The sequence below is a fragment of the Plectropomus leopardus genome, chromosome 6 (genome assembly GCF_026936395.1).
Source record: "Plectropomus leopardus strain MGB_pleo_1.0 chromosome 6, ASM2693639v1, whole genome shotgun sequence".
In the NCBI taxonomy this organism is placed as follows: Eukaryota; Metazoa; Chordata; class Actinopteri; order Perciformes; family Serranidae; genus Plectropomus; species Plectropomus leopardus.
This window is the reverse complement of record NC_142181.1, coordinates 22,541,942-22,554,510: the sequence shown is the minus strand read 5'-3', so window position 1 is coordinate 22,554,510 and position 12,569 is coordinate 22,541,942. Positions and strand designations below refer to the sequence as shown.

Genomic DNA, 12,569 nt, shown 5'->3' with positions numbered 1-12,569 from the left:
CAAGGTGAACCTCAAATGGGACCGAAAAGCACTTTACAAATAACAATAATGCACTTTCTCACCCTTGCCTGAACTGCTGCTAAACTGTGTTTTAAATATTGTTTTTGGCTCAGCTGCTCAGTTGTGTTTCTGATATGTCTGTTTAGCTGAAGAGAAACGGTATTTCATTTCAGTCTGTGTATGCAAATACTGAAAATAAAATCTCATCTTGAATCTTGAGGGCTCTGCCTGTGCTAATAGAACTATGGAGTTACAATATCATAACGTTCATTATTGTCAAACTTCAACTTGTCAATTTTGCAATTTATTTGTACAGATGAAAGATATAACATAGCAATGAGTGAGCCTTAGTGCAGGATGCTGGATTTTGTCAGAGCTAAACAAACATATTTGTGCATTTTCTTAAATATGGTGTTATTTGGACAGTACATCATGTGTTCTCCCCAAATACATGAAATACTTTGTCTGAGGCAAATTCTCCTTCAGTTCATTTGTAAATTTTTATTACATTTTTTTTATTCATAACAGCAAGAATCAAATATAGCAATGCAGGCCCCATGAAAAAAACGTGTCAAGAACATTTTTTTCTCTTTACTACACACAACCATCAAAGTTGGCACACAACAGGTTATATTAGCTACATTCATGACTTCAGTTTTTACACAATGTTGTAGCTAATAAATCCCCAGCAAACACATATTTTTACCAGCTTCAGCAGGTTCAGTTGCGCACCTCGATTTCATTCCTGGTTTCCTCTCAAACGTTTCATTCTGATGAGATTATATTTTATGGCTTTAGACTGTGACCATCAGACGTTTTCTCTACAGGTGCTTTTCAGAGGAGGCATGCAAACATGACACATTTTTTCAGGGGGCCCGGAGCAGTAAAAACAAGCAGAAACAAACTGCAGCAGAAGACAGAATACATCATATTAGCACTACGAGCAGAGAAAACAAACAAGAAACAAAAAAAAGTTCAGTTTACATTATATCATAAACGTAAGCATGCGTGCTTGTAGGAGATGAGAGATGACAAAGATGATCAGAACACAATTCTTAAAACTTACGACTTAATGACCAAATCACGAAATGGTATTTCAATCTGAAATGATTCTTTAATTCTGCCTGATGTTGAACTACATTCATGTTTGGTCAGTTTCATCTACTAGAAGCACAGCTTACATAAACATAAAGAACATACTTATAGCTATGGTGTTTGTGTTGCATGTATTTTAACTCTCCAAGTGGTAAAACTTTAGTGAGTATATTTTCAGGATTTTTTTTTTTAAATAAACCACTATTCTATTTTTGTATTTTTTATATATATCTTATTCCATTACACTGATAGAATATTGTATACTGTAAATACATCTTTCTGTATAACATGTTTTCTTATTCAATATTACTGTTGTGATTTTTTTAAACGGTATATGTATTTCCTTTAACATGCATTCCTCTCTGAGTTAAGTAAGGAGACAGGACGTGTTGTGATTGGTTGGGCCTGGGAGGGCGTGGCCATGACACAGACCTGTCCATACAGGCAGGTTAGGGGACCAGACAAACCCAGTCAGGCCCTTACGCTGGAGGGTAGTGGACGCCTCCTCCGGAAGGTTACCTGGCAAACTACAAGCTGCTGACAAAAAAGAAGAGCAACACTTGGCCTTTTCTGAAACGGGTCGCAGAGTCAGAACTCAGTGCCGTTTTGATGCAAGCAATTTTTGTTCAGCCTTTCGTAAGATTTTTTTTGTGTTATCCTAGCAAAATTCCTTGTCGTTATAGACATTATGTTTTTTTTTATTCAAAATAAGATCTCAATATACATGATTCTCTCTTTTTTGACTATGTACAGAAGTGCAAAAAAGTCAACCTTTATCACCTTTATCACCTCAAGTTTCCCCACCCCACCCTTGTTGTTTGCAGTTGGCGAAGTAAGAGATGAGCATGTACACTCAGTTCCCTACTCGCCACGTTCACCTGACCCCGCCAGCGACGCCCCCAAAAAGTGATCAAATATGCAGCTTGTTTTCCAACATGGCCCAATTTCCAGGGAGAGTAAAAATATTAAAACAATAGTTACTATTTGAAATGGATACAGTAGAAAATAACATCTTTACTCTAAACATCTAAGAACTAGATTTTTATAATAGTCTTTTTTTTTCTTATATGACTAGTTACAAACCTTACAATCATTAAAATATTACTCGGTTATTGGCGGTGGTTGCCACAGTGACAACTTAGCCTCTCTGTTCTATTATGTCATCACTAATAGATACTCATATAAAACATCTTTGTCCAAAGAACACAAAAAGACTAGAGAAATTAACAATATGCATACAGTTCAACAATATGCATAACGTAGAAAATATTGAGTTTACAATCATAATCATACTAAAATTAACATTACATGGAATTTCAGGAAACTGTGCATGAGGAACACACAAACACACACTTTTTTTTTTAAACCTTATAGTCACTATAAGAAAGATAAATAGAATGAGCAAAAATCCGAACTAAATATCAAAAATCATCCAAACAAAATAAACACTTCTCATCTAAAGAAAAACCACAAAAAAGTTAAGAAAACACTGACAAAAAAGTGACAATTACATAGTGCTGTGTGTGTGTGTGTGTGTGTGTGTGTGTGTGTGTGTGTGTGTGTGTGTGTGTGTGTGTGTGTGTGTGTGTGTGTGTGTGTGCTAATATGGCGTGAATTAGGCAACTGGATGGTTCAAAATGGCATGTTGCATTGTGCTGACCCGATGGTACATTCTAAGGCTTTGGATGAGTAATACAATCGTTTATATTCTTGCCATTTTCCCTGTACTATCCACCAATTAAATATGCCTGAAGAACACCCAGAACACAACAAGAACAAAGAGTTCTAGAGATCTACTCAATACACTCGATCCTACTTTGGGCTCGCCTGTGCGGCCCGCACATTTTCAAAATTTTGTCCCACTACTCTACCCACAATATCTAGTAACAGTGACCCAAAAAGACTTTGGCTGACTATCTGAAAACTCTCAGGTAGACGTATTAAACAAATATCCTTAAATATGTCAGACCATATATACACTACACTTCAACAGTCTGCTTTAAAAAATGCATAACCATAAAAATGAAAAAAAAAAAAAAAAAAATCAGGTCATACAAAGCCATCACCGGTTGCACCCTCGATTTCTGTCTCACAGCAGTTTGGACACCAACTGATCTCCCTCAAAGCAATTAATTATTACATCATCATTAGGGGAGTCTTTGGTCTCTCGTGCAGGCCGAGACCCCACATACAGCTCATCTGACATTTAGAGTCAGTAGACTTAATGATCATGGAGAGATCTGTGTCAGCATAGATCCAGTCATTTCCTGTCTAAACAACTGACATCAAAGTCTGAGAAAAAAGAAGAAAAAAGAAAACTTTCCTTCAGTAGATTTGATTAAAGCAGACAATCTGGTAGAATCTAATCAGGAGGGGCGCTATTGGCAATCACAGGAAATGACAGGTCACAACATTGGACACTACATGCTGTCCAAAAGAGAAAATAGACGTATTAAAGGGAATTGTTGAGTTTAACACTTTGTAGAACTGCTTTAATACCATTCATGTGTTTTGAGATGTATGGCACTTTACAGGGATGCCTGCAAGGTTAAAGACATGTGCTTAAGAGATAGAAAAGTAGGCTACAAAGGTTTGAAAGACACCTCACAGACATTCAGTTGCTATTTTGCCTCTGAGCACACTCGTGTAATTTCCCCTATCACTGGTTTAACAAAATGAAAAAAAAAAAAAAATTGTTGTGCATGCATATGTGATTAGTCAGATAATTTGTTTCTTTCTTTTGCCTCAAATGAAATACAAGGTGCACCGTTGTGTAAACAAATGAACACATTTCGGTCAAAGACCACCAACCAATAAACAAAAAAACACATGATTCTTGGTCAATGGACGTACCAATCCAGTCATTTTTTTTTTTTGAATGACTGCTCCCTTCGTTTACCTCATGTTGACATTCAAAGTGTGTCCGGTGAATAAAGGTAAGTTGCCTCCACAGAGCGAAAGGCAGTCTTTTAATGCAAATTATATTCTTTTCTGTTGTCGTGTTGAAGTGTGCATGAGTAACACATGAAAACAATCCTAACACACTGTGCCTCCTATGATAACATGCAGATTTATCCCAAACCAATTGAGATTTGGTTTTCCGTTTTGCTCTTGATGTTACAGGCATGAAGGGTTACCGCTAGTCTTGGACTTGACACCAACGCACTCCAGTTCCATCTGGGAAGAAGTTTACAAAACACAAAAAAATCAGATGTGAAAGAAGAGGATGAGCTGCAACAAAGCACAGTTTAGAAATGTGTTATTGTCCTTATTTGTAGAAAAAGGGGTTCCAAAAGGGTTCTTCCTGAAGGGCTGAGGTTCTACCCTCAACCATTTGCTTTTGAAGTACCTTTTTTTGAAGAACAGGATCTTTGTAAGACTAATGGTTTCATCAAGAACCTTTTTCGAAAAGGTTCTTTCGAAGACTAATGGTTCTATTGAGAACCCTTTTCACCCCCACAAAAAACAAAAAAAAAACTTGTTGAATATAGGGTTCTTCAAGAGTTCTTTCTATGATTAAAGATTCCATTACGAACACTTTTCATCCAACAAACTATTTTTAGAGGAGAGAGTTCCTAAATAGTTGTTGAAAACATGGATGTTGAAAGATTTTTATCCTCAAGTATTCAAATGTTTACCCATGTTTCAAACGGTACTTTCAACCGTAGACGTTCCTGTAATCCCGTTAATCAATGTATGTGTCTTGTGTTCTGCCATAGTTGATACCTTTACGGAATATTTGCCCCACAAAAACATGATCAGGAACAATGATTGTAGTGATTTGCACAGGACCACATCAGCCCAATCTTTGGGAGCCTCATGAAACCAAAGTCTGCTGGATGTGGTTTCCTTGGCGGCAGACTAATGTGTTACACTAAAACCATCATTAGTGAGAGAGAGATCTATGGGCAATTTATTTTGTTGCTATTTTTGTAGACCCCAAAGATAAATCCCTTGGAATTAAAAGTGTTCTCGGTAAAACACCATGGGTGGTTGGGTTAGCACCCTTTGATCTCAAATACCAAACAAATACAATTCTTGCTTACTACTGAATCTCCTTTCAGTGCATATCTGGATGTAATAAAAAAGAGCATATTAACCAAAATGTCAATTTATTCCTTTAAGTTATACATTACTCCAATAAATTAAGTGGTAGAAATGTTTGATCATAATATTAACAATAATAATGATAACTTCCTGAAGAAATAACTTTGTCAGCTGCAAACAAAAAGAAATTGTGGCAAATCTTTTTCACAGCAGTTATGTAGCTGTGTGTGAAAAGTAGCAGACAGTATTGGTCAAAATGCAGTGTGTGAGATGTTTGACAGAGGTGCAGTACATACTGTTCTGATTGAGACTCCTACATCTGGGTCACATACTTGTGACTAGTCAGATGGTCTGCAGATATTATTGGAATCTGATTGAGAGAGGAAAAAAGGAGTGGGAGGGAGAAGGGAAAAAGACAGGCAGGGAAAAAAGGTGAGAGACAGACATCATTTAAAATGAGGACAAACAGTACTCCAACCTAAATTGATGGTAAAGTACAGCACTGTGAGCTTTGCTAAATAATCACAGTATTAGATGCTCTGAAAAGCTAGCAAAGATCAGAGATAAGCCTTGTGCACCATTCATGCATTTTTCATTAAGAGGCACATGGGAATCATAAGATCAAAAAAAGAAAACTAACAGACGGTGAGCAGTCAGAGCTGATACCAGAACTGAAAAAAAGAGAAAGAGGAGGCAGTAGAGGAGCAAACCTGATTGGCTGTTGCGGTTGCAAAGGGAACACTTGTGGCAGATGTGGTGGCTGCAGACACAGTGGCTGGATTAGCACCGTGCATCATGGGTACTTGGAGGGAAAGATCATACAAGCAGTTGAACCAGAGCAGATTTGAAGTTTTTTATGTTCACACTTCATGTGTACATCTGTCTTTAGAATGTTGATAAATATGAGTAAATCTGTGTGTAGAATTTGGGAGCATCTTTTGGCAAAAACGGTTTAGTCATAACTTTGATTGAATTAGTTTATAATTACCTAAGATAGGAATCTTTGTGTTTCAGTTACCTTAGAATGAACCCTTTATATTTACATATAGAGCGGGTCCTCTCTCAGTGAGTCCACCATGTTGTTATACAATAGTCCAAGATGGACAACCCAAACACAAGCTAAGACCATTCACGTTTTTGCATCAGCCACTGTGGTTCTCTTACACGCCATCTGCAACCTCACTACTAGATGCCACTAAATACTAAACACTGTACCTTTAAATTACAATCTATTTTCTCATGATCTCTACAGTGGCTTTTGTTTTACCTCCCTAAAGAAAAAATAAATGCAATTAATCATGACTAGAATACAATTAAACTTACATGAACATTTGCCATGCTACTAATAATAAGTCCTCATGTTTATATGGTATATATAACCACACAATAAAATGAGGTGCTTGAGAAGTTGGAGAGCTTGGGATGGACATATAATGAAGCAAGGGTCAGGGGGAATTTAAACTGCAACAAGCATTAGGTGACAGACAGATCTGTGGCAGAGCAGAAAAGGGTTCATTCCAAACCACTAAGATGTATTGCAGAGCAAATTAGGAAAAAAAACAAACAAACATAACTTCCATTTTAAATTACACAATCAAATTTAAAATAAAAATGTATGTTTTATCAGCCTGTTGGCTGCGTTGAAAACAGATAACATATGCCAATGTAGGCTAATATCAAAATCTGGATTCACAAAATGGAGAATGTGCTCACATTGACTACGTTTACATGCACATTAATATTCCCCAATTATTCTGAATATGACAATATTCTGAATTTGATACCGGTCATGTAAACAGCATATCCCTATCGGATATTCTGATTTAGGCCAAATGTAGCCAATCAAGACATGGGGTATGCAAATATTGTTCGGGTTTAAGGCAGTGCATTCAGAATACGCAACTCAATTGAGGTTTTTACAGCAGTTTGCAACACACAGCCTCTGGCCTGCTTACAGTCAGTTCTGTGTGTTGCATGAATATGTTTTACATAAATCAACTAACCAAAAGTTTGTGAGGTTGGGGTAGAAATGCATGCCCCAAAGAAAAGCCCAAATGCTGGCCAGAAGGAGAAACATACTTTCTTTTAAACATTATGAAAGACTATACTTTCATATATACTAGATATCAACTGGGTTTTTTTTTTGGTTTTTTTTAAATAATCACAGATATCGCAAATCCGACCTTTTTAAGAAGTTGGTTGCCGGAATGAAAGAGAGTGGTGGTGTTCACACGGGGGAACAAGTCCCCCACTGTTCGAGAACTTTAAGCAAAATGGCAGACGCCATTCCACTTCTCCATATTTCAATGTAATAAACAACATGTTAGGGTTCAGAAGTGTTAGCAGAAAATTCATTTTCATGGGCCATGTAAACAGCTAAGTAAGAACATTGACTTTTTCAGAATAAGGGGGAAAAAATGAATAATTTATGTATGTAAACAAAGTCATTATGTGGTGAGTTGAATGACACGTGAGAGACTACAATGGGCTCAAAGATAATCAGGAAGGAAAGCTGGCACCTACCAACACTTGTTGCAGGTGTCATGCACAATATCGAGCCTGCCCATCATGCATTGCAACAGGGAGTGGAGTGATTAGGGAGGAAGAAATAAAGAAAAACCCATTACAAGTGTTATAAAGTCAGACACATTGGATTAAATGTGGAAATGAACAAACTGGGCACTGATTATGTTAACCCGCATGCTACATTAAAATGATTATATCTCTGCTTATGTGCCAATACTTACATTAATAATTGCACAGGCAAACCACCTTCATACATCACAGTTGCTGCCACCACACAGCATGGGAAGCATATGCATGAGATACAAAGCTCTGGCTCTCAACTCTCACTGCTCCATTAAAAGGAAGGGGGAATTAAACACTACCAGAGGTCCCATTTTCCTGTCAGCAGCACAGCAGCTGTTTACACAGAGGTACTTTTGAATGTCCTGCTTTCAGAGTCCTTAAAGTGGGCTGCAGTGCCCTGACAGTCCAATTGTGTGGGACATGAGAAAGATGAGGTGAGACAGATGAGAATATAATACACAGTGTACAATTGTACACAGTGGCCAGAGAGGAGCTGTGTGTGTCTGTGCATAAGCACACATACTGTACAATAAGGGTGCAATTTAAATTTTAAGCCTTGCATAACACTGATATTAACAGAATAGACTACCATCATTGTGATATAAAGACCACACTGTGGTGAATTTCGTATTACGTCATTACGTACTAAACTAACACACATGCAAAAAAGCGCAGGCATAAAATGTGTTGTTTTTTTTAAAAAAGTACTTCTGACACTCCTTCTCCCATGCAAGTCCATGCAAATTGTTTCACCCACTATGAATTCACACAGTCATTCAGCCATTTACTGCTGACAGCAAACATTACTCAGTTGTGAGAGACAACACGTGATTTAACAGCCAATAGCAATGAGATCGCTGCCACCAACATGGGTTAAAGAAGTCTCAGGCATTACCTGATGGTATGAAGGCAGCCTGCTGCTGAAACTGCATGTTGGCCAGGGCCTGTTGGTACTGGAATACGCCAGCATTGAACATAGTGGTGGCACCATTGGCTTTTTCAAGTGCAGGTCTCTTTGGTAAAGGAGGCAAGACAGGAGGGAGCCCCTAAAGAGGGGACAACATCAAAATAAAGGGATGGGAGTGAGGGAAACCAAAGGATGGTGGCAGTGACATTCAGGACAGAGAGAAGAAAGAATTTCATTAGAGGATAAAGTTGCTCTTCCAAAACATTACAAACACTGGCAAGCAAGCAGTGGACTGCACTACCTCTGTCAGAGCAAGACAGGACTGTGGTGCCAGCTGATATCTATCAAAAAACTGTCCTCAGCACAATGTCATGAACTTTATGGTATGATTTTGAATAAAACAGTACATTAAGTAATTATTTTTCAGTCTAAGGCACAACTAGATCTCTCTATAACTATGATGAAAGTTAGGATAGTATTTATTGTATTGGCTGTCGGACCATCAACAGGAATGATGTAGTTAGGGAAAGCTGCACTGCCAGCTCCATGATAATAGTTCACTATAAGCCATGTTTAGACACCTCTAAAACAATTACACATGCAATATGGGAAGTGACAGAATCATGCAAAGACTACCTTATTAGAAACTTAAGTATTACATTTTCATGCCACCAATTATTTGCTGATGAGAAGCACTTAAGGTGATGAACTGACCACTTACAGTCACAAATGTGGGGGCTTTCTTATTTAAATATGTTTTTGGTTCCTTATTAAACTACATTGAAACAATTATTCTGTAAATAACAAACATATGATACAAACCAATGGCTTCAGCCAGTTCATCACCCCTCAGTGTTTTGTCATTACATATCTAGAACTACGACTCTAGTACACAACAGCAACATGCCAAGCTAAAAGGTGAAAGGTCATAGTACCAGGTCAAAAGTTGCGTCGAGGGGTCGCTTCAGTGATTTGACAGCCGACTGAGTCTTAATTAGCAGGCAGCGAGCACATGATGGCAATGGGCCAATGGGGTTCAAGCGCATTAACATAAACCAGCAAGCGAAGGTGCATCATGGGGGCAGCAGTGCAGTGTGGGTTGGTGAGGAAAAAAACAAACAAACAAAAAAACAAACAAATAAAAACAAATCATTGGAATGCAATATACAACAATAACAAGACTAAGGCATGCACATTAATGGCTGTAGGGTCACTAAAAAGAATTATAGCCCTTGATGAAGGTTACGAAAATTCTGTTTCATGAACTGTAACATTGAGTGTAATGTCGTTCTTGTCCAGAAAGGAGGATTAGCCAGTTATCAGATCTGTTAAATTCAAAATCAAGCAGTCCTGGATTATTAGACATACACTATGAATACAATGTAAGTATAATATGAGAAAAGCCCATGCTCCAGATTCTGGGTTAACTCGTGGTCTGTGATGACTGGACTATGGCAACTGTTACCATGAAAGTAAACAAGGTTAACTTGATCCCAACCCCTGGTCCCTTTAACTCAACCCCCAAACTATGTCTGCAACTGCTATTACCATCATCTGAACAGAGTGAAACACTGTGTTTTTATTAATGTTTTGCCCCCTGCACACCTTAATTTCACATTTACAATGGCCATAAACCAGAATTATGGGTGCAGTTTGTTGAATTGTCATTAATACAATAGATATCATCTGCCATTAATGAAGTAAAGATTACCTGCTTGCCCTATAGATCAGAATATTTTTTTCTTTCCTTCTTTATTGCTTCAAGGATACTTTTTATATATTTGAATCACCAAAGTCTAGATTTGCTACCAAGGAGGATCATGCATTTAATGTCATAACACCTATGGGTATAACTAACAAAACACTGCTTCTGTAGCTACATAAATGTGAACGTAAAGCCACAGCAATGAGTCCATAGCATGAGTCCATACAGTTAGAGAAGGCATAATTATTAACATTTTCTCTCCATCTCTGAAACAATTTGCTGATATTGACATATTTGATTGTTTTAATTGTTTGACTCTCTTTTAATAAGTCTTTTTTCCATCTTTGGGTGGCTTTGCATTGCAGAATGTTGTTGTCAGTACTGGAATAACAACTTTCTCTGCAGGATTCTCCGTCACTAAATAAGGCTATCACACATGGATTTATTTAGAGAGAACTGGATCCAATGTTAAACACAGCACCCTGTTCATTCTTTTGAGAGTTGCTCTGTGGTGCAAAATGGCTCAACTGCAGCACATAAAATTACCCGGATGATCCGGGGATGATTGGCACTATTTTCACACTGTGCGGCTCATAGAGCATAGGCACTAGCCACAATAAAAATTGGCCTTAAAACCTGTAAAACTTCCTGCGAGCCTGCTTTCACCAACAGAACGTGCACACAAATCTGTCTATGTAGAATAGCCAACAAGAACTCTTTAAAACAAACTGTGATTGGCCAAGGTCTCCTGTCAAGGGCTAGATTTTCTAAAGTCAAAAACAGAGCCAAAAGGAGGTACAGAGGTGTAGTTTTCTCTTAGTCCACTTGAATTACAATATGCTCTAAATTCATTGCCGGATTTTTGCCCAATGGTGCCTACATTTAAACAGCCTTCCGCCGCTTTAACGTTTTAAAGAGAAGAGAGGCTAAAAGGGGCAGATAAATTGTTCAAATGCAAAGGCAAATATTATGCCTAATTTGGCTTCAATGTAAAAAGGAACTGAGATCAAGCTTACCCTCCTTTCTGCAATACTTGCTTTTAATATCTACAGAATTCGGCTGTGCAAAACATGTCCTTCTATAGAAAATTACGATTGCATTGTAGAAACAATGCTGAAGTTGACAACAGTCTTCACAGTTGTCTTTTCAGTAAAAATACAACATATGTACAAACTGCAAACAGCAAAATATACAACTAAGAAAGCAGCAAAACAAGGAGGAGCAGGAGGGGAGCAGTAGGCTCAGTCACATACTAGCATGATCGCTACAGCCTGCTGCTAATAAAACACACATCCACTCTCTGTATCTTCTTAGTGCGTATTGGGGAAGGGCTGAAGAGAGCAGAAACAGAAGAATTTGGGATGTGCGCAGCGAGGTTCAGTAAAACAACAGGGGAGAAGGTGTTGACTCAAACAACATGAAAATGAAGACTTTTACGTCCAAACATGAGTGTTTGTGGTATACTGTGCTCATGTGCTGGTCATGCTGAATGAGCCAGCATCAACATTAGAAGAGCGTAATGATTTGTTTTTGGTAATCACAGAAGTCTGGCTTGATTTCTGAAATAATAATGCTACTCTAGGTGTCATTTCATCTGTTGGATGTCATTATACAGTTATACTGTTCTTTACCTTGACTCCTTATTGGTGCAATCTGTGGACAGATACCTACCATGGCTGCAGCAGCCGCAGCCTGGTTGACTTGGTGTTGGGCCGCTTTGATCTTGGCCTGCAGGTGAGCTGGAGGGTGAAAGTACTTGCACTTCTCCCTCGAGCAGCGGCCCTTTATGTAGTCCATACACACAGTGACCGTGTTATCGTTGGTGTCAATCATAGTGCTGTCTGAAGGGTGGGCAAAGCGACAGTCGTTCTCTCCGCGTGTGCAGTTACCCCGCTGGTACTCCCGACACACCTGGTGCACAAAAACACATGAACGTACACAAGTATAACTGATTTCATTTTGTTTACATGTCTTCAAGATCACAGTAAAACACACATAAATGCACACAAATATCACATCCACACACACATTATAAAGTTACTGTTCACTTTACTTAACTTTTGATGAAGTAATCAATCTGTTGAGTCATTTCAGAACTTGACAATCACTTTACCAGACAGAGCTAACCAATCTTAGTGACAGGCTTGGCCATTACTGTTGATTGATAAGCAGAACAGACTGTAACCAGCGTTTACAGACTCATTAATCACACGGCATTTATCCATT

At 38.2% G+C, this 12,569-nt stretch overlaps 1 protein-coding gene across 11 annotated transcripts in view; it reads right to left on the bottom strand.

Moving 5' to 3' along the window:
- Positions 1 to 475: 475 nt before the first annotated feature.
- The window catches only part of LOC121942974 (muscleblind-like protein 1), a 79,380-nt gene continuing 67,286 nt past the window's right edge, over positions 476 to 12,569 (bottom strand). For 2 of the 11 annotated variants that reach the window (XM_042486304.2, XM_042486305.2), the window contains exons 5-11: positions 12,015 to 12,254; positions 9,574 to 9,627; positions 8,627 to 8,777; positions 7,666 to 7,701; positions 5,853 to 5,944; positions 5,439 to 5,512; positions 476 to 4,272 (exon numbers count right to left, since the gene is read on the bottom strand). In XM_042486304.2, the coding sequence (XP_042342238.1) occupies positions 5,456 to 5,512; positions 5,853 to 5,944; positions 7,666 to 7,701; positions 8,627 to 8,777; positions 9,574 to 9,627; positions 12,015 to 12,254 (630 nt within the window). In that variant the 3' untranslated portion in view covers positions 476 to 4,272; positions 5,439 to 5,455. The remainder of the gene's footprint in view (positions 4,273 to 5,438; positions 5,513 to 5,852; positions 5,945 to 7,665; positions 7,702 to 8,626; positions 8,778 to 9,573; positions 9,628 to 12,014; positions 12,255 to 12,569) is intronic. The other 9 variants (XM_088079004.1, XM_088079000.1, XM_088079001.1 and 6 more) reach the window with 9 other exon arrangements.